Raw genomic sequence first — 20,940 nt, forward strand, 5'->3', positions numbered from 1 at the left:
GCGCGCCCGCCCGGCCCCGCCGCTCCCACCGCCCGCCCGCAACTCCCGGCCCGAGCCCGGACCGCGCCGCCACCGCCACCACAGCCGCCTCCGCCGCCGCCGCCGCGGGGCCTCCGCTCGCCCGCCCGCTGCCGCCGCCGCCGCCGCCCGGTGCTCACCATGGGAGTGCAGGGCTTCCAGGACTACATCGAGAAGCACTGCCCCAGCGCCGTGGTGCCCGTCGAGCTGCAGAAGCTGGCGCGGGGCAGCCTGGTGGGGGGGGGGCGGCAGCGGCCCCCGCAGACACCGCTGCGCCTCCTCATCGACGCCGACAACTGCCTGCACCGGCTGTACGGCGGCTTCTACACTGACTGGGTGAGTGGCGGGCAGTGGAACCACATGCTGGGCTACCTGGCGGCCCTGGCCAAGGCCTGCTTCAACGGCAACATCGAGCTCTTCGTCTTTTTCAACGGCGCCCTGGAGAAGGCCCGGTTGCACGAGTGGGTGAAGCGCCAGGGCAACGAGCGCCAGACGGCGCAGCAGATCGTCAGCCACGTCCAGAACAAGGGCACCCCGCCGCCCAAGGTCTGGTTCCTGCCGCCCGTCTGCATGGCGCATTGCATCCGCCTGGCCCTCATCCGCTTCCACATCAAGGTGAGCCCCGGGCCCGCTTCGATCCCCCCCGCTCCGGGCGGGCCGGCCGGCCGCTCGCGGGCGCCCCCCCTCCCCCCCACCTCCCAACGGGGCCGAGCCGGGCGGGGCGGGCTGCGCTGCGGGGCCGCGCTAAGATGGCAGCGGCGGGCCTGCCCTGCCCTGGCCCTGCCCGGCGCCGGGCACCACGCGGCCCTCGCCGAAGGATGTCGGCCCGCGGGGGCGGCCACGATCCGCGGGGATCCGCCGTTCGTAGCGCCGAGCGAGCGCCGCGCTCTCTCCCGGCCGGGCCCCGAGCGGAGCCGCGAGGCCCTGGGCCACCATGTTCTTTGGGGCCAGACTCCGCGCGCTCAAAATGTCCCTCCTCGGCCCGGCGCCGCTGCCCGCCGGGAGTCGGGAGGAAAAGAAATCGGCCGCGCGGGTCTGCAACAAGTCCCGGCCGGGCCGGCGCGCTCCAACTTGCCGCGGAGCTCCTCCGGGCCCTGAGCGGAGCGCTGAACGCCTCGGGTCGGCGCGGGCGGAAGGGCGGCCCGGCGGCGGGGTGCGGCCCTGCCCGGGGGAGCCGCGCTCGGCCCGGAGGCCGCGGCCGTAGCGATGTCCGTGGCTGTAGGAGCGCTGCTGGGAACTTGAGGCGGCCCCTAGCCCGCGCGCTTTCTTGTAGCGGGGAAATTGTCGCGTTCACCGAGCACAAAGTTACAGACCCCGTGCGGCGAGGGTGGTAGCCTCGCTCTGGTTGTGGATGCACCGTCAATCTCGGCTTGTTACGGAGATGTAGAGATCCATAGTGAAAGTGGCGTATGCGTGACATAAAATCCACGCTAAAATATAAATGTTACTGCAGTATCGCAATAAATAGCATGCAATACGAAACCGCTGTTCTAACGGTGATAGGAATCGGATGTTTGGGTACGTTGGGCTCTGACACGGGCAGTGCTACACGCCAGTTCCTTGATGCTGAAGTGCCGCTCTTGGCAGCGGTGTCACCTGTAGCTCCATGTTTGCTCTCAGGCTTAGCGGCAGCATTAGCTGCTTTGCCGTTTTGCGGTAATAGGCCTTGTCCCTAATCTCCACAAACAGTTTTAGGATGTGTCGTGCTGGGCCCCATGTATAATCCTCATATAAAAATGGAAGGGAGTTCAGTTTTGCTGAGTGGAGGGTGATGTTTGTGTAAGGTGAGCACTTAGCAGGCGGCACAGCCAGCTGCGTGGGGCCATTCCCTGGTGCTGGCTGTGAGGCGGGACGGAGGGCTGTGCTGTGCTGCACAGGGGGTGGTTTGCTCTATTTGATGCCTCTGTGCAGCTGTTGGGGAGCTGCTTGGGTTGGTTCACGTCCAGGGTAGGTGATGTATTTCATGGTTATGGTGGCAGCATACATAATACTGTCTGTTCAGTACTGTTGCGCTTGAATCATATTCTTGTTCTCTTTTTTCTTTTCCTCTTACACACTTTAATCTCTTTGTAAGTCAGCTTTATTGCGTGGATATTTCCCATTCTCCCCCCACTCTTTTCCCAGCAGCCCCCCTGGTGGGCATGCAGCGGAAGGACCTCACACGTGTGATTGTTGTTTGCACGTATGGGTGACTTTATTTACACGTGCACGAGGCAGATACCAATTCCATTGCCAATTCCAGTGTTTTCTTACTGTTTACATTGAGCAGTTGAATTTGAGAGTACTGATTCACTTTAAATACAAAACTCATTTTCATACTTGCAGGAAACATTTGAGCCTTGAGTGGAAGGCGTCTGTGCAGACCTAGGGACTGGCTGTGGGCTTAATCTAATTTGGTAATTAGGAGCGAGAAAGGAGCGTATTCCATCCAGAACAATTACAAATCGCTCGCAGATGGTTTCAGCAGGATGCAAAAATAACAGGTTCCTCCCAGCTACAACACGTATCCTACGGGCTCCTGGCTGTGCTGTGACCTGGTGTTTGTCTGTTTGAGGGAGGGGCAGTCATTCCTAAAAGGAGCTTTTTAACACAAAGTGCGTTTGCGAAAACTTCGATATTTCATCACCACAGATCTGAACACCTTCCCTTCTTTGGTGAGACTTTGTTCTCATTGTGAGAACACACACGTGCCTGCTACTTGCAGAGTTCTCTCTCTGGCCTGGCGTCTCTGTTCATGTGAGATTTGGTCTCCAAACCCACTGTGATTCCCACCATGTGGCTGCCTGGCTGCGGCTGCACACTCTGGTCCTCTGGGAGCTGCCGGCCCCGGCTCGTGCCCTGCACAAGCAGCGTACTACAGCTTGTCTGTTCTGGGACACACAGCTCTCCTCCTTGCAGCTGCCCAGTGACTGGAGCATGAGTTGTGGTGTTACATAAAGGGCTCTGGGCTGGGAGCGCTGTGTCAGAGGCGGGAGGGGAGGGGAGCATGGAAGGAGGAAGCAGATCCGAGCAGGCTTCCTCTTCTAACAGCCCGCCTCACAGCGCTGCCAGAGATCAGAGCAGAAACTTTCTTGGTGTGCACTCAGAGATGGTTGATTTAAATACTTGTATGTAATTTAAATTGATGTACCCTTAAAATAAACAAAAAAAACACCAAAACCAAAAGCACCTGGGAATGCCCTAATTTAAAACATACTGAGACCTAAGTCGTTGGTGAGCAGTCTTCTTTGAGTTGGTCATGGTGTGTACCTGACACCTTCTAGTTGTTGCTGTGGTGCTTACAGCTGTTCCTGCTGTGTGTGCAGTGCCATGTGTGGTGTGCAGGGGACAGGGAGAATGAACGCTCTACTCTTCCTCACAAACACAAATAACTTTGAGAGCTACTGTGACATATGCATGTCTCCAAAGAAGTCCTGTTTTCTTAGCACTTCAAGAAGGAGGTTAGCGCTGGGAGCAGAGCTCTATGAGCTTCTGGCAATGGGTGCAGGTCTGTGTAGGGTGCTGCCTTTGGATGCTGGGGACGTTGCTGAAAGGGAGAGGCTGCATGGGAGAAGCAGTGTGAACAGCTTGTGTGCAAGACTGTGGTCAGTGCTGGGTTAGGAAGTGCCTTCGAGGCAGCAGCAGGCAAAGGATGGTCACATGGGGCTCACCGTTGGGGTGAGCTGCTGGCTGGGGTTAGGCTGTGACTGCAAGCAAGCAGCAGCTCTGGCACTGGCGCCAACATTACAGTGCATGCAGTGGCTTCAACTCACAGTTTGTGCTTTGCTGTTCTGGTACAGCTTGCTGTGTACCTTGTCACAGAGAAGTGCGTGGTGAGGCTGGGTTGGGCCAGCGTGCAGCTCGTGCAAGATTTCTGAACTGCTAGATGCTGTTGGTGTAGATGGGGAAGGCACTGAGTGGTCTTAGAGGGTTTTGAAGGTGGAAAGAGGAAGCAGTTGGATTTCCCAGTGCACACAGGCGTTTGGAAGTTTAAGAAAATTAGCCCTACTGCCTCTGGATAGTTTGTTACTGTTAGAACAGGGCTATAAAGCTTGATAAGTGATCTCGTGGTAGGGGTGCTGTTGTGGGGCACTTTGCCTTGGAACTGCTGAGTAGCTGTAGCCAGAGGGCTGTTTTCCTGGAGCTAACGCAGGCTTTGCTGCAGTAATGTGTTTAGAGCTTGAGTGTTCCTGTTAATAAACAGTTACTTCAGATGGGCTGAGCAATGCATAGCGCACTCCAGTGTGTAGGCCTGCAGCACTTGGCGCTGTGCTCCCGAGCGCTCCTTGCAGCCTGGCCGTCTGTGCCGTGTCATCGGATTTTCTAATTACTGTAAATATTCTGCAGGTGTTTCAAATGCACGTTTATGGTTTCAGAAGGACGCAATATATCGTAGTACATGTGCTGAATCAGTGCTGCCATTTTGCACTGTCGCTAATTACTCTGTCTTCCACTACAGGTTGCACAGAGCATTGAGGATCATCATCAAGAAGTAATTGCTTTCTGCAGAGAAAAAGGTTTCCATGGTTTGGTTGCATATGACTCCGATTATGCATTGTGCAACATCCCGTACTATTTCAGTGCCCATGCCCTAAAACTGAGCCGTAATGGGAAAAGTCTCACAACAAGCCAATACCTAATGCATGAAGTTGCCAAGCAACTGGACCTGAATCCAAATCGCTTTCCTATTTTTGCTGCTCTTTTAGGTAAGTGAAGTAATAAAGGAACTTGATGCTAGTAGTCAGACTTATGATTTCAGTTGCTATTAAACGTTTTAAAGCGTGCATGATGTGACAAAGCATCTCAGCAAAACCATGCCTGCCTTTTAGTCATTCTGGCTGTTCTTGAGGTAGGATGCAATTTGTTTTTTTTATTTTTTAACGAGGTCAGGCAGATGCCAGATTTGTAGCGACCTGTGAGTGATGCGGACTGTGGCTGTCTGGAAATAGGAGTAGGAAGTAAGAATTTTGCAAAGCTCTGCCTTGCCAAAATGTTCTCAGTGCTGGGGGCGGAGAGGGGAATTCAGGACACTTGGTTCTACTGGCTCTGATCTGCCGTAGCACACAGGGTCTGATTTTAATAATACAGTTTTCAGACTGGAGAAGTGTACTTCCATATCTTCAAAATAGTGTATTTGAAGTGCAGATTTTTGCATTGCAGGGACTTCTCCCTCTCTGGATAAATACTGAATGAATATGACAGCTGCATTAGAAACTCAGTAAAATTCAGTAGATCATCACAGAAAGTCCGAATGATCAGCCTCCCTCTGCTCCACCAGCTTTGTTTGGATAGTTCTTTAGTCCTCCTGCTTTTAAGGCTAAGTGGGGCAGGATTTTTAAGGACCACAGATGAGGCTTACTTGAGTTTCTCATCTCTGCTGAAATGGGACGGTTTTAACAGGCTGTATTGCAGTGCTATGGCATAGTGGTTGGTCAGACAGTCTTGGATGGAAGAATGAATTAATGGCTAATAAGAGTTCACTCCAACGAGTAAGATTTATTCCTAAGAGTATTTTGACTTCATTTGGGTTAATAAACACAGAGTAGCCATGTTGCTGATCATGTGGAACTGAGTAGAGAAATTGAGCAGAAGGGATTTTCATTTTGTTTTCTCCCCGACTTGGTATTTTGGTGTGGGTGCGTGATATAAACATAAGTCTTATTTGAAAGCTGAGGATGAGAAGGGCTTATGTGATACTGCTTTAGCATCGTGATATTTTAATAGTCTTTAATATTAAGTTGTTTCTAGCGCAGGCAGATACTTTCTGTGTAGGAAGGAAAGAAGCAGAGTTGTCTCAGAGCAGAAAAGCCGCAGGTGTGCCTAGCTGGAGCTGGGTTTTGTTAGTGTGATTTTTGCCTATTGAGAGCTGTTACCTGCTTTCCTGGCTGTGGGGAAGATTGGCAGATGATTGGCTGAGCTGCAGCTTAAAACAAAAGCTGCGTAAATTATACTGCACTCCATTATTGCTGGGCTTTGTTTTGGATTCTATAAATAAGTTGTTGAATGCCAATTCAGTGAGTAAGAATTACTGTTTGAAAAGCAGTTTCACAGTTGCAGATATGCTTTAGAGAATTAATTTGAAGTATGTGTTAATGATGTTATTTTAACTTGTGAGAGCCTTACAGTTGCTTGGCCGACTGAGCCATGTTACATTAAATGTTGTGGAAAAAATATACTAGTAACTTTTTTTGGAAGGTTTTGAAACTTTCTGGAAGAAGCTTCTGAATATTTTTTCTTGATGTCTTACATTTCCATATGCTTGTAAGAGGAAAAAAACCGTGGGTCACTTCAGATCATTATTAGAGACATTTTGTAGCTTTTTTTTCCCCAAATAGGTACAGAGGTTCAGAAAGCAGTTCAGATGATAGAAGTTTAGCTTTGTGTGTTCTTTGCTGTGTGTGTTCAGTATGAGTAAGCAAAATAGAACAGAAGATAGTCAGAGTTCTTATTGCAATGAGCAATTTGGTGTATTAGTGAATGTTATGAAAGCTAAGTATTTGGTGATATAAACAAAGTTTGTGTAAGCTTACAACAAACAGATACTGTTTGATTGGAAGTACCAGCAATGTTTCTCAACTTCGACATCTGTAGAAATAAAGTAACTTGTTTTTTTAATGAAATATTGAATGCGTATTTGCACATAATTGTGCATAGTGTGCAACATGTTAAGCAGGCTGGCTTATTCAGATCTATTATTTTATCTATCTGTCTGTCTGAGGACTTGAGTGTCTATTCTGCCTATGTTCCCATAGCCTCTTTGGGTGTCTTTAGAATGTTGTGAGTAGAATGAAGGAAGGCACAATGGGAAAGTAGAACTGAGCACTTGATTACATGGGAAGGTGTATGCTCTTCAATTCTGGGCACAAGGACGCAACCTACTGCTGGTGCTAGTGGTTTGCTTTGGAATAAATTAATGTGTTCTGAAATAATGGCAGTGAAGCTGCTGGTTTAACACTTACAGTTACGCAGTGGTGGACAGAACTGTTGGAAGAGCACTATCGATATTCAGCCTCAGGTCTGCAAATCACTTTCCCTGTGTAGACACAATTCAACTGCTTGTTTTCAGGTACTTTCTTGTCATTAACTTAAAGAGTGAAGAGATGAAAAGTCCTGAAGGATTTTGCCAAACATTCAACAGTAGGAGGGGCTTGTGAAAGGGTGCCTAAATGGGCAGGAAAAGAAAATGTTCTTGATAGCAAATTCTTTGGGATTGAGTTACATTTGTGGATACCATCTCTGTATGTGAGTATCCAGCTACATGGTTTTGTGAATGTGCCAACCAGGCGGATTTTTAAAGGAAGGGTTTGTTTATTAGTTCTAATAGGTTTTTCCTTCTTACAGCTTCCCATTTGAAGTTCTGTCCTAATCCCTGTTGATGTAAGCAGGGAGCTGACTTTGGTTCTTTTGTAATTTTTGATTCAGGTACCTAAGAATTGTTTTAAACAAAACAACAAAAGAAAGGTGAGGGGGGGGGTAATAAAGAAAAACAAACAGTGTGAGGTTTAGGGCTGTACATCAGTGAACTCTTTAAAAAGGGCAGTGTAATTAGTTTCTAGTTGCTTTAAAACAACAACAACAAACAAAAAATTAAAACAACCTAAGGCATTCATCATAATAAACCATTAAAATGGGGAAAATCAATATATGTTGAGGTTGTTCAGCCAGGTCAAGAAATAGAGGTTGCTTATATAACGTTGATCTCTTTCCCACTGTGGCAGTACTTTGTAATGGTCTGGGTGTGTATCTCCTTGTGTAAAATTTTAGAGCCACTGAAGGTAAGTACAGCATCACCTGTGACCTGAGCATGGAAGATACTGCTGCGCTTCAGCATACTGAACTCCAAAACCCTGCACATTGTGGGAATTGATCAAATGGTCAGACTGTCAAATATATGTGTTGGAGAGGATGGAATTAACTGAAATGACAGATGGAGACCAAACAGGATTGAAGTTTTGATAGAAGAGAGAGAAGCTCTGACTATTTTAAGATAATCTTAGAATCTGCGGGAGTTGCCATTAGTTAGCACAAAAATGTGTAATGGCCTGGCTGTAATTGATTTTTCCCAGACCTGCATTATGATGGCTGTCTAATCCTACCTTGATTAGATTAGTAAGAATCTGACTGTTACAGACAAACCTGTTGAATCTTTCTAAGGTTTCAAGTTTAGCTCCTAATAAATAAAGATTATAATGTCTTCCTGCTGGAGACCTTGGAAGAGGTGAAGTACTACTGTTTGGACAAGACTTCCCTCTCTAGAAGGTACCCTCTAGCCACCAGACAGTGGACAGCTTTCTTAATTTTCACGTGTTCCAGAGCATTAAAAGCAAATTCAGATATTTTCCAGGCAAAATATTAAGAAAATTCTTGTGATTAATTTAACATTGTTGCATTATTTGAGTTAGGTGTGAGCTTGAGATGCTGTACAGACTGGAATGCAGAAAAAAAACCCAAACCATGCCACCTACAAGCGTATTGATAGCAGTGAAAATTATACATTCACTGCTCATCTGCTACTTTGTCAAAACCAAGCATTGAGGATATTTGTAAGTTTTCTACCAAAAGAACAACAACGTGTTCTGTCTTGTTCTTTATGAAGTTTGGAGTCACAGACACTGAACTCTGTCAGAGGATGATTAGTTAGCCTTCAGTTAATTCACGTGTTCAAAGTGTGTCCTTCTAAGATTTTTTTTTATGAACATAATGTGCTCTATAAAACAAAACAGTCTTTTAAGTGATCTTCCATGTGGTGTGAACAGTGTGGTAGTTAGGAGCTATCATCTTTGCTCATTGGAGCAAGTAAGGAAGTTCCAAATCACTTTGATGCCATCAGCCCAGGCTCTTGTCTGACTTGGTAGGTCAGTAAAAGAATCCTTAGGAACTGGGGTCCTGCTAAGCGTTACTGGAGCTGCTGGTGTTGCTGAGGGCTGGGTAAACATGCCTGCTGTGTCATGGAGCAGCGGCTCTGATGTGCATTGCTAACAGCACGTGCTGGGATGCAGGGTGGGCTTTCCAACTTGTTGGAGAGCAGCAGAGTGTGTTTGTGTACCACCACACCTCAATTACGAAAGCCCTTTAAGGATCCTCTGATGAGACGTGCCAGATGAGGTTGATGCTGTGTGTTGTATTGGCTCTGTTGCTTCTCTAGGTGACCTGGGTTTCCTGAACGGTGCTCCTTGGACAGAGGGAAGTGTGTTTTGTGGGAGTGGCAATAGTGGTGAGGAAGTGTGTTTTGTGGGAGTGGCAATAGTGGTGAGGTCCAGTAACAGAAAGATACCTGCAGGTTTAATCCCTTGTTGATAAACATATTTATTGGGAACTGAGGACTGATTGCAGATTTGTTTGACTGCATGTAGAATCAGTATGTAATATTTTAAGGTGCGTTTCTGAAATAAAGCTCTGTATTTTTTCTAGGTAACCATATTCTACCTGATGAAGATTTGGCTTCATTTCATTGGAGTTTACTTGGTCCAGAACATCCACTAGCTTCACTTAAGGTACAGTTTTATGTAACTGCTAGCAATTAACTAAAATCAGTCATGACAGTTAATCAGAGCTGTGTAATAGATTATTACTTTAGATGTTTTGCTAGTACAGTGAAGATCAAGAGGAGGCTTATTCAGAAAGGCTCAGGTTAGCCTGCATGGCTCATGCAGATTTTTGAGTCACAGCAGCTATGCAAAGCTCTTGTTCTCAGTCATCCTCTGGTGTTCCTCTCTGTTTACTGCAGAGGATACCTGGGGTGATTAGCCTTACCAGGCTAAACTTTGCCTTTGTGATCTCCCTCATTGCCCTTCAGCTACGTAAGCTGTATTCCCAATAGCTTCACTAAGTGGTTTCACTTTGAGATGTAGCTTCTCTCTGTTTATTTATTACTTTTTTAAAGGAGAATATTTTACTCTAGTCATGTTCTTTAGCCATCAAAAATAATTAGCAGGGTATCTTCCTACTAAATTATATTCTGCTAATCTGAGTTTGTGTGTAATTGTCAGTTACCTGAACCTGTTAAATTAAGGTGGAAACATACCAGTGTTGGTTGTGCAAGAAAATCAGTGTGTTCTGTCTTCAGTAGGTTGTTGGGTTTTTTTTTTTTTTTTTTTTTTTCTGAGGCAAGTAGCTTGTCTGATGCTCTTAGTTTACAGTATGTCTGTTCTGCTGCTTCATCAAACTTGCTTTGTGCATCTGCCAAGAAGCTATAAGAGGGAATGTGGACACGCTGAGAATGGAGTAGTAGTGATCTTTCTTTTTCTCTTCCACAACAGACATGTCTTTTTCTCTTAAGGTGTTCCATATAGCAAATGAATTTGCTTTTTGTAAATTCTGTAAGCTTTTTTTCTTCTTTGACACTCCTAATGTTTCTTAAGCACTGAAAAAATTAAACTTATTTTGCTCAAGGTAGAACTTAAAAACTGATTCAAGATTTTGAGCAGATTTTTTTAAGGCTTTCGCATGCATTGCTTAGCAAATAGCTGTGACAATTTGATGTTACACTCATCCACTTTTTTGTTACCACTCCTGATTTTAGGAAGGCGTCAGCATGACGTAGTCGTAAAACAATACAAACATGCACATTTGCCACAACCTTCTGATATTTGCGGTGAAAAAATGAAAGAATGAAGGATTGTGTCTGTTTTCATTTTTGTCTAGGATGGGTAAGATGTAGGACTTCTCTCAAGGTGCTTGATAAAGCTTTCAGATGTGTAGGGTATTTTCTTGAGTTTCAGACTGAGTAGATGCGTATTGTAGGAAGTTCAGAGTATGATTGAAGAGGTCTTTTAAAAAGCCTTCTAAGTGCTTACTGAGCTACTCTACTAGAATGCAAATTAGACTTTGTCATCTTTGCTTTTGCGTTTACATTTCCAGTGAAAGCAACGATTGAGTTTTTTACCTGACATCCTAAGGAAATGAAATTTGTTTCCTTAGAAATCATTGGGCTGATTTAGGCAGTCCTCCCTTTGTTTAATCTCTTGACCAATGATAATCAGATTTGAAAGCAGTTCCCATCTGCTTGTTGTGAGCTCTGTGAAAGCTGATACGTTATTATTGATGAAAAAGACCCAAATTATTGCCCTTACTGAGGGAAAATGCTAGCACAACACATTGCTTCGTTTCACAGCAGCTGGCTGGTCAGTTATTAAATGCATAGCCCCAAACTAGCTGCAGCATTACTGTCTCCTGACTGATATCCGTGTCAGAAGAGTCAAGGAAGCTGGGCTGAGGCAGAAATGGCGCCAGTCTCCCATTTAGTTACTGGTCATGGAACAACGTGGGTTTTTAGCTTCAGTTTCAGCTGTACCTCGTGGTTCGAAATCATAACTTGCTTCAGTAGGTCTTCACTCAGTTTTATTTCATATGAAGTTTCTCAGTGATGTCATTACATCTATCTCTGTGGAGACAGCTTTTGTTATTTGCAGATGTACAGAAAACAACTCTGCTTCTAAATTTTATGGATGCTTAATAAAACTTGAGGCACATTTTTAAGTTAAAGAAGCATGAAGTAATTTCAGTACAGTTAAAAATCACAAGCTATCATGGAAGTTAGAAAGGGGTGGGAATTAGGGCCTATACTGTCAATTTGTGCTTTTTTTTGCCTCTACCTAGAGTTTCTATTAAGGATTTTGCAAACCCAGGGCTCTTACTCCACACCTCGTTCAGCTCATTTAGTATTTAAAAATCTTCCTGTTGCATAAACATTTTAATCTTTTATATCTAAGTATAATGTTGAGCATCAGCGCTAACAGTTACAGTTCCTAGTGGTTGATTAGTTGCTTGTCAGTGAGATCTATGACAGATAGTAACATACAGTTTATTTTCTTCATTTCTTCTCAAACTTTTTTTTTTAATGAGACACAATGGTTACTCTTCCTAGAAGAGAAGCTTTACTAGTTCATCAAGTATGAGATTACCAGTCTTCACTGGTAGAAAATTGGCTTGTCTGGCAGAGTGGAAATGAGCCTAACTGTCAATGACAGCATCTTAGACAGCAACTGTTGTAAGGTGCCAACAGCAGCAACAGTTCTATCAACAAATTCAAATGAGATTACTTGAAATTGAAACGAGAAGAGTTGTTAGAACTCCTGAGAGAAAATTTGGTTGTCTAGACCTGGTCTGGAAGCTAGCATTGTACTGTGTGTTATCTGTGTGCTTCAGGATTTATTTTTGAGAGATTTAGAAAAAAAATTTGCTTCCTGTTCTGGAAAGCTTGCTACAGGGTGGAGCTTCAAAGTCAATGTATTTTTGCATCAGAATTGAATTAGGAGGGACAATTCTTATCTCTAGAATGAGTTGGTGTTGATCTGGGAGAACACAGCATCAGAGAAATGCAAACTCTGTATATACAAGGGAAAGGTAATCTTAGAAATGAGCCTTAGCAAACTTCCCTTTTTGGAAAGAGAAGAATATGCAGGGAAACTGTATGAGATGGATGTCTTCATTTGTGATGGATTATCTTCCTGTTAGGATGGATTTGAAAGGATGGATTTGCTGAACTCTTTGGCAAGCCCTTGATATGCCCACCATACAATTTATCAAATCTATTTTTACCCAGCAAAATTATCTGTCTAATCTCCTTGGCTGCTCAGTACAGGGACAAAAAGAGATGCTTCCAGAAGGCAATCCAGAAATACTCAGGTTAGGCTGCTTCTGTGAATTGCTCCAGGTTCTTGTCTTTCTCCACTGACTTCAGAGGGTGTCTGCCAGAGGGAGACGAGTAAGCTGAGTAGGTGCTTGGTGTGCTGCAGATCAGATGCAACGCTTAAAATGTGCTTGAAGTGTTCTGAACGTGAAGGGTCATCACAATGGTGATTCAGGCTGCAAAGGGCCTTGAGAGGTCATCCAGTCCAAACTCCTGCTCAAAACATGGTCAACTTGAGGTCAGAACAGGTTGCTCTGTGCTTTACCTAGACTTGCCTTGAAAACCTCTGTGGTTGGAGATTACACAACTTGTCTGGGCAGTCTGTTCCAGAGCATGACAATCCCCATGGGAAGAATGTTTTTCCTGGCACAAGAGCTGGACCCATCTTGTTCTCTCTGTGCCTTTTATCTGTTGTCCTTCTGCAGCGCACAACTATGCAAAGTCTGTGTGCTTTTGATGGCCTTTTAGTGGGTATTCGAAGGCTGCTGCAAGGTACCCCCAAAGCTTTGTCTCAGCCAGGCTGACTAAGCCTTCGTCCCTCAGCCTCTGCTCACAGACCAAGCTCTCCAACTCCTTCACAGTCTTCATGGCTTTCAGCTGAGCTTGCTCTGCTTTCTTGAGCTCTGTCTCGTACTGGGAGCCCAAAGCTGAATGCGCTGTTAGGGAGGTGATATAATGAGCTGCAAGGAGCAGGAACCATCCCAAGATTGGTCAGCTAGCTGTACTCTTGGGATGCCGGCCTGGCCTCAGCTGCCCTCTGCTCTCTGCCTTGGTGGCTCATCTTTGGTTTGCCTCAGGCTTCCATGGCACAGCTCCAGCCTGCATAGTGACCAGATGCAATGCTTGCTTTTGTACTTGCTGAATTGCTTAAGGTTCCTGGTGGCCTGTTCCACTTGCTTGTCTGGGTCTTCCAGGATGGCAACTCAAGTTCATGCTGCTGTTCAGGAGTGTCACGCAGATCCTCTTATACTCTATGTGCCTGTGTCATCCCTTGAGTTTATGCTTGTGCTCTTCCCTTGTATTCAACTTTCACAGGCTGAGACAAGATGCAAACTGTTTGGATGGGATCTCAGTAGACAAAAATAACAAAACCCAGATAACTTGGATTCCTCAGGTCTTCAGCCTTTTCTCTCTCCGATGTAAAAAATGTTCCCTGTGTGTCACGGCACAGTAACCAAACAAAGTCTCTTTTTTCAGTGCTTTGAAAATAAAAGTAAACTGATTATCTGTTTCCAGCAGCACAATGGTAAACGCTAGTACTAGTGTTGATTAGCCTCTCGAGTCTTTGTGGCCAGGAGATGGTGGCAACTCTAGTTGTCCCTGAATGGGGAAGTTTTTCCAAGTGTAGCTGAAGTGCTTCCTACACTATCCTAATAATCCAGCGGAGTTCTGTCTGTGTGAGCCGTTTCCCTTCTGATGATGCAGTTTTGCAAGTTGATTTTGTCAAAACAAAGGCTTTTAAAAAAATGTCATCTTTTAGCTTCGAGGCTTGTAACATTGCTCTCAGCCTCTCACTTTGACAAATACCTTTGTAGGATTAATTTCCTCTCCCAACTTAATTCTGCCAAAGTGCACTGGTAGGTTGCTGGCGATCCTTGTCAGCGGTCCTTCATAAAATGAGTCTTTTCAGAACTAAGCAAATGCATTTTTCAGATGTCACACATGTGGAAGGAATGAGGTTAGAAAATGTAATCTACCTGCATGTTTGCCTTTTCAAAATTCATTTTTCATGTTGTTTGTATGAAACTCTTCTGTAGATGAGAAGGGAAAAAATAGCTTCTATGAGGAAGCCTAAAAAAACCTTGGGAAGTAGATTCTGATTTTGTTCTGAAATTCTTTAAGTGCAGCTAGCAGCAAGTTTGAACAATTAACAGATTTTCTGTGAATTTTACTGCTCTCTTATTTTTCCCATACTTAATAAATGCCTAATAATATATTTTAATTCATGATATATTTTAATATATATTATATATTTTAATTAATGATTAGGAACTCATTTCTGACCCAGTGCAAAACTGAAATTTTGGTTTGCTAGAAAGTTCTAAAATGAGTAGAAATCCTCTTACTAATGGGGAAGTTGATCTCATTTCTCCACTTCTCTGTTTTGGTTTCTGAGGAGCTCACAGTGCGTTTCATTTTGAAGGTGTTCTCACTTACGGACCAGGTATCTTCTAAAACAGAGAAAAAGAAAAGAAAAACCAGACGTCTGAAATATCTCAAAATCTGTAATGCTGTGAATCTGCACTTTAAGAAAGCCTCACATCAGGAGCTGAGAGTGTGCCCCACTGAGGTCCTCAAGCTGTTGTTTTAAGAGCAGCTATGGTACACATAGTGAGCCCTTAATTCATCTCACTTGAGCTTTGGACTTGCACAGCCTGAGCTGAATGTCTGAGTGTCACAGGATCTTCTCTTGATGCAGTTTAATGTTTTAAAAATACTGCTATACTGGAAATGACATAAACCTGATGGTACTGCTTATTCTCTTTGCCATCTGAATTCTGAAGCAGACATTGCAAGAACACTTAGGCAGTAACGTGGGATTTCTCCAAGGTGCTCTGCAGAGAGCACATCTAACGTGACACAGCCATGTTATGACTCAGCTGCCTTAGAGATGTGTAATTGGTGTACAAATAAAGTGGTAGGTGTTCCTAGAACAGCTTGCAGATTGGAGCAAAAATGCCTTATCAGTCATTATCTGTAAGCTTATGTGTGAATGTGATCTATGTTTGGGATTACTCTGTATGTTTGGATTGCATGCCACTGGAAATTTAAATTTACTGTCTGCAGAAATAAAAATAATAATTAAAAAAACTGTTGTGCCACTGACTAAACTAAATCAGACTGTTCTTCGTTCAGGCTTATAAAATGTGGAGCTCATTCCAGGCAGAGAATGTGCAGATACAGAATGAATATCTTGACACTTCCAGAAAGTAGACAAGGGGAAGGAAATTAATACGAATGGGAATCTGAGCAAAATTTCCATGGTCTAAATATTAAAGCAGTGTAAGAGAGTGCATAATAAATGATCAAATACAGGCAGAGGAGAGAAAGTAATGTGGAAGACTGCATATGAAAGAAAAAGTGCTTGTGTTGTGGATTTCATGTTGCGAAGCTAAACCTAGTGAAGTGTTAATAGGAATTCTGCATAAACATTTCTGACAAGGCTGAATTGCAGTATTTTTGGTAAAGTGTGGTACCTCTGTAGAATGCAAGCAGAAGGATTTTTTACATTTTCTCGTATCTAAAAACTAGAACTCGTAAGCAATAATTGTGACCTCTCAGATCTTGAATCACCAGCATATTTGAAGCGGGCAGATAAAAGTTAAAAACCTAGCTGCCCGCAGAGCTGCTCGTGGAGCGCTCCAGAATTGTTCCAGACAGACATTTTAACAAGCTCCTTAGGCATTCCCTGAAATGTAGGGCATGCAGTTGGAGGCGAGGCCTTTCTTCTGCCCACTTTGCACAGAGCAGCGGGGAGGCAGCGACCTGCCTGCAGCGAGCGGCTCTTGAGACCCAGCTCCAGCACAGCCCACAGCTTTTAACTTCGCAGTGGGCTGTGGTGGTTGCTTGGCCTGAACTTCCTGTAGTGCACACAGGATCATGTAGTGCATATGAGAGAGGTAATTCCTGTAATCGTACGCTGAATAATCCTTAGATTATTTTCAGGACGCTAGATATAGAGGAGCCTATTGACAGAGCTGAGATGGAAGCCCAGGGTTTCCAGGGCTATCCGGTTTCCTTCCTTTCTCCATGCGAACACTGGAAGGGTTCAGGCCGAAGATCTGAGTCTAAAACTTTCTGGCACAGCAGCGGAGCCATCTGCAGTTGTCAGCTGCAGAACTGTGGGAGCTGCAGAGGCTTTGGAAGTCATCCCACAAAGTTCTTCCAGCTCTTTCTTCCTACTACAAACAGAGTTCTTGTGCTGTAACATCCAGAGTGATTCTTATCTTCTCAAACCCGTGGCCTGAGTCAGTGACCAGTGAATCAATGGGAATTCATTATTTTCCTAAGATCTTGAGTAGCCTGTATTCTGTTCTGTAGAGAAAAATGTATGGTCTGGAGGGACTCAGTCACAAGCTTGAGGGAAATTTTTAGCACGCTTCTACTTGCATGTTTCTTGTGCTTTCAGAATAGTCAGTTAGTATAGGATGTCAGACATCTGAGGGTAGAAAATTGATTATTTTGAATATTGAATATGCACATGTCCATATTGTTAAAGCGTTTTGTTTTAGAGGAAGTGTGCAACTGGAAAGCAGTAAAATAATTAGCATTGTTGACCTTGTCTGTTGTTGGACCTGGTACTTAGGCAGCAAATATTTACATAGAGGTGAGGTTTCTCTTACATACATGTAGATACATATATACGTACTGTAGATGTGAAATACGTGAGTCATTGTTTGAAGTTTTGAAAGCAAGGTGCAAACCCTCAAAATGTTTAGCTCCTAAATCTGCCAACGTAGACATCGTTGAATATATTTTCAGTAAACAGTTGGGCTAATTCTTTACTGTGCAACTGAAGGATCTCGGGTTACGTTATCTATCCTGTTATCTCATGTTAACATGTTTGTTTTCATAGGTACGTGCTCACCAGTTAGTTTTACCACCTTGTGACGTAGTGATCAAAGCTGTAGCTGACTACGTCCGTAATATTCAGGACACCACTGATTTGGATGCCATAGCAAAAGACGTTTTTCAGCACTCACAGGTAAAGTATGAAGAAAATATCATTTGTTTGTTTGTTTTAAACAATTGTGCCCTATATTGGGGTTGCACAATTACATTCAGTAAAAATAGGGTCTTGAATCAGGTGATAGAGGAATCTGTTGTTGTATGCAGTGTCATAGGTGCCCTAATGTAATTGTCTGCTTTTTTTGGAAGGCAAAATTATTACACTTAGTTGCAGTGCTTTGCTTGATAACCAAAGAGGTTTTGTAGTCTGGCTTCGTGTACGTGAAGATATGTAGTGTTTTTCAAGCTTCATCCTTACAGGGGCTGATGTAGTATTTTTTGTGAGGATGAATCTCCATGGCTCCATAGGCATTAATACTGTATGTGATATATCACATATAGTTGGCTATAGTTGACTACTCTGCAGTGCTGTGCTTACCTGTAGATGTCATGCCTGGATCTGATCCTGATAGATATTTCTTTTTGTATTTATTTATTTTAGTCTAGAACAGATGACAAAGTTACTCGATTTAAGAGAGCAGTTGCTTATTACTCAGCAACTAATAAACCTATGCCATTTCATCCACCACATTACATAGGTAAGTAATTAAGAAAATAAAACTTCTCACTTTAACTAAAACCTGACGTAACCCTAAATTATTATTATAATAACCCTAGATTATTAGTAGGGTCTTACAAAAACATACACTCAGGCAGTATTCATTGTTTGAATACAGTGTTAGAAAAAGTTTTCAGAGTCTTTGCAGAGATTGTGCTCTTATACCAGAAAGAGTAACAGCCTGAACTTACTTTCCTCTTAGCTACTGCTGAGTCAGTTCTAAGCATTAGGTGGCATCCACACGTAGTGCTGGAAATGAATGAAAACTGATGTCTACTTCCAGTCATGAAGACAATTGCCATTTCTTTTCCACAAAATATATTTCATACTCCTCACTGGACTTACCTGATGCTTTTTAGAAATCCTTTCCTAGTCTTTCATTTTTCTGATGTCACAACACATGTGCTTAACCTGTACACTTATTGATACCCATCCCAGATTGTTCCAAGGTTTACAGACTAACCCTGTGACCATAGCACTTAGCACATACACCTCATTCTTAACATTAAAATGTAATTTGAGCTGGAATTTTCAAAAGACTTTGTTTCTGTACTAGTATGCTCTCTCATTTTAATACTATTTTTGAAGAATAAAAAAAAATAAAAAAAAAATTTAATAAAGGATTTATAAATACAGGATTCAAGTGATAGAATATGCCAGTGTTACATGTATTTGTGACATTGTTTTTTGCCAACTGCTTGCTTATCACATCTCTTGGGCTTTTTTTCTTTGAAGCTTCCTTTGGTTTCCAGGTAGAATAAAATTATTGTACAGTAGTGAGAGAGGAAAACATGTGGCAAGTAAAACAGACTTCACGAGCTACAGAATATTTCTATTATGAGTTAAAAAATGAATGAAACTCGCTTAAGGCATAGTGGAGAACTGTTAACGGAGCAAGAAAAAATAAACCATGAAAGCAAAAGGAAAAAAAAATGTTAAAAATTATGTCAAATAAATAGTGAGCGTTTTCATGAGTGGTTTTCTTTTCCTCCTGTTTGTTATTTCTCCTCCCCATTTGCAATGCAGCAGCCAGACCAAATCAGTTTGGAATGCCTGGGATAGTGCCACCATATGTTCCTTCTCAGATGCTTAACATTCCACAGACCTCACTACAAGCAAAACCTGTGGTAAGTGTATCCCTCTGCCCTTCTCCTTGAGAGAAACCTATCATGCTCATTGAGTTAAAATCTAAGTGGGAAAGGTTACGCCTAACTTTTTTAGCCTGAGCGTTCAGTGATTGCATTTTCACCCTGAAGCTAAAAAGAAGCCAAGGACTGTGGTACAACAAGTTATGTGGATGCCCAAGATGGCTGAGATTTGATGTGCACGTTTGGAAAATGTACTTGGATAAATAGTATGCTTGTGGTTTTTTTTTTTTTTTAGAGAAGATCCTTATTGTTACCTTTATTTAGGAAATATTGCTGTATTTTAGGCCCAGCAGATGTCCAATCAGGGTGGTGCCCAAGGTCAGGGTCCATACCCATACACTCTCTCTGAGCCAGCCATCACCTTGGAAACAGGTGGAAAAAATCTTTCTGAGCAGAACAACTACAGTAACATTCCTCATGAAGGAAAACATACACCATTGTATGAACGATCTTCTCCAATAAACCCAGCTCAGAGTGGGAGTCCTAATCATGTGGATTCAACCTATTTTCCTGCCTCTTCTACATCATCCTCCTCCGACAACGATGAAGGCAATGGAGGTGCAGTGAAGTAAGTTTTTCACAAGGACGTTTTCCTACTCTTATTTTCAGAATTGTTCATTATGCCGATAGTAACAAAATCTGCTCATTAACGATGTGGTAGACTTTCAGAAAACAGCGTTAGGTCACTATGACTGAATGTATCCATGGTTCACTCTTGTCACCTTGTTCCTTAATGAGCAGAAATCCAAAACCAAATAACGTTCAGCATTTTTCCACTTCTGGTCTTACATTTTATTGAAAGAAGGAAGGAGTGAGATTTTAGTAAATGTCATAAAACCTTCCTGTTCTTTTCTTTGTATAAAAGAAATACCACCTCACATTCATTAAAACTTCAGTAACTGAGAGCTGTCTGCAACTTCACTGAATTTTGTAGTGTCTGCACTTCAGATATTTTGGGGTAGTGTGGTTTTGCAGAGAAACTTGATGTCAGAAACCCAAGATCTAATGCTGTGAGTTAAGAGCTCTCACTGACAGGCTATATGTATAATGATGCTGCAGTGAAATTGGTTTTGTTCTCTTTTACTAATGTGCTTTGTTTATCACAGAAGTGTTTTAAGACTTGCAGTAGATCGTATGTCTGTCCTTGGCAATAAAGTTGTGCAGACTTCCTTGTAATTACTGCTTACTGACCTACAAAAAGGGAACGGGAACAGAGGCAGTTTGTGTTTACCTTTTGTCATGCTGGGTGTAGTGGCTTACCATGTGAGAATCAAAACCTGTGGCTTCAGCAGGTCTGTGATTGCCTTTGGAAGATCGTGTGTCATAGTATAAATACGCTGCCACTCAGTACTGATTCTGCACATATCTACGGTGACGCATGGTGGTTTCGGCTTGATTTTTCTTGATCCAGTCTGTCGATTTTAAATAAATTATATCACGTGTTTTGCAGTGCTGAACTGGAAAATTACTACACATATATAAAATATTTTTTGGTGTTTTTTATAGTACGATTGTATGGAATACATTTTGAATTAGTTTGGAAATGGAAGTCTAGGTGTTGTCACTGCTGTCTTCTGACGAAGGGAAATTACTTGCCATGGTGACAGATATTTCAAGATCAATCAAGAATTTTTCCTGCATGAACATTATTTAGTCCTCGTAAAGGATTCCCTGTTACTTTGAAATGCAATCCGAGTATTGATACAGTGTGAATGAATGAAAGTAGGAATCTTGAGTTCATATCTATGAATTGACATTTCTAATACATAGCATACCTTGAAGTCCTCTCTGGTTAATAGTTCAATTAACAGCAACCAAGGATTTATTGCATCCTACGTGGTACTTTAATGCTGTGTTTTTCTTTATGCTGTCCTTCA

The 20,940-nt window shown here is 43.2% G+C and overlaps 1 protein-coding gene and 1 long non-coding RNA gene across 4 annotated transcripts in view; one reads left to right on the plus strand and one right to left on the minus strand.

Annotated features, from left to right (window-relative positions):
- Nucleotides 1–385, minus strand: part of LOC122163040 — a 16,898-nt gene extending 16,513 nt beyond the window's left edge. For both annotated transcript variants that reach the window (XR_006169770.1, XR_006169769.1), the window contains exon 1: nt 159–385. This is a non-coding gene — a long non-coding RNA (uncharacterized LOC122163040). The remainder of the gene's footprint in view (nt 1–158) is intronic.
- Nucleotides 130–20,940, plus strand: part of FAM120A (family with sequence similarity 120A) — a 49,436-nt gene continuing 28,625 nt past the window's right edge. For both annotated transcript variants that reach the window (XM_042823871.1, XM_042823873.1), the window contains exons 1-7: nt 130–633; nt 4,457–4,703; nt 9,409–9,491; nt 17,205–17,333; nt 17,799–17,895; nt 18,942–19,042; nt 19,348–19,631. In XM_042823871.1, the coding sequence (XP_042679805.1) occupies nt 160–633; nt 4,457–4,703; nt 9,409–9,491; nt 17,205–17,333; nt 17,799–17,895; nt 18,942–19,042; nt 19,348–19,631 (1,415 nt within the window). In that variant the 5' untranslated portion in view covers nt 130–159. The remainder of the gene's footprint in view (nt 634–4,456; nt 4,704–9,408; nt 9,492–17,204; nt 17,334–17,798; nt 17,896–18,941; nt 19,043–19,347; nt 19,632–20,940) is intronic.

This window comes from Centrocercus urophasianus, unplaced genomic scaffold (genome assembly GCF_019232065.1).
Source record: "Centrocercus urophasianus isolate 14NV4802_14NV808 unplaced genomic scaffold, USGS_Curo_1.0 seq_22, whole genome shotgun sequence".
NCBI lineage: Eukaryota > Metazoa > Chordata > Aves > Galliformes > Phasianidae > Centrocercus > Centrocercus urophasianus.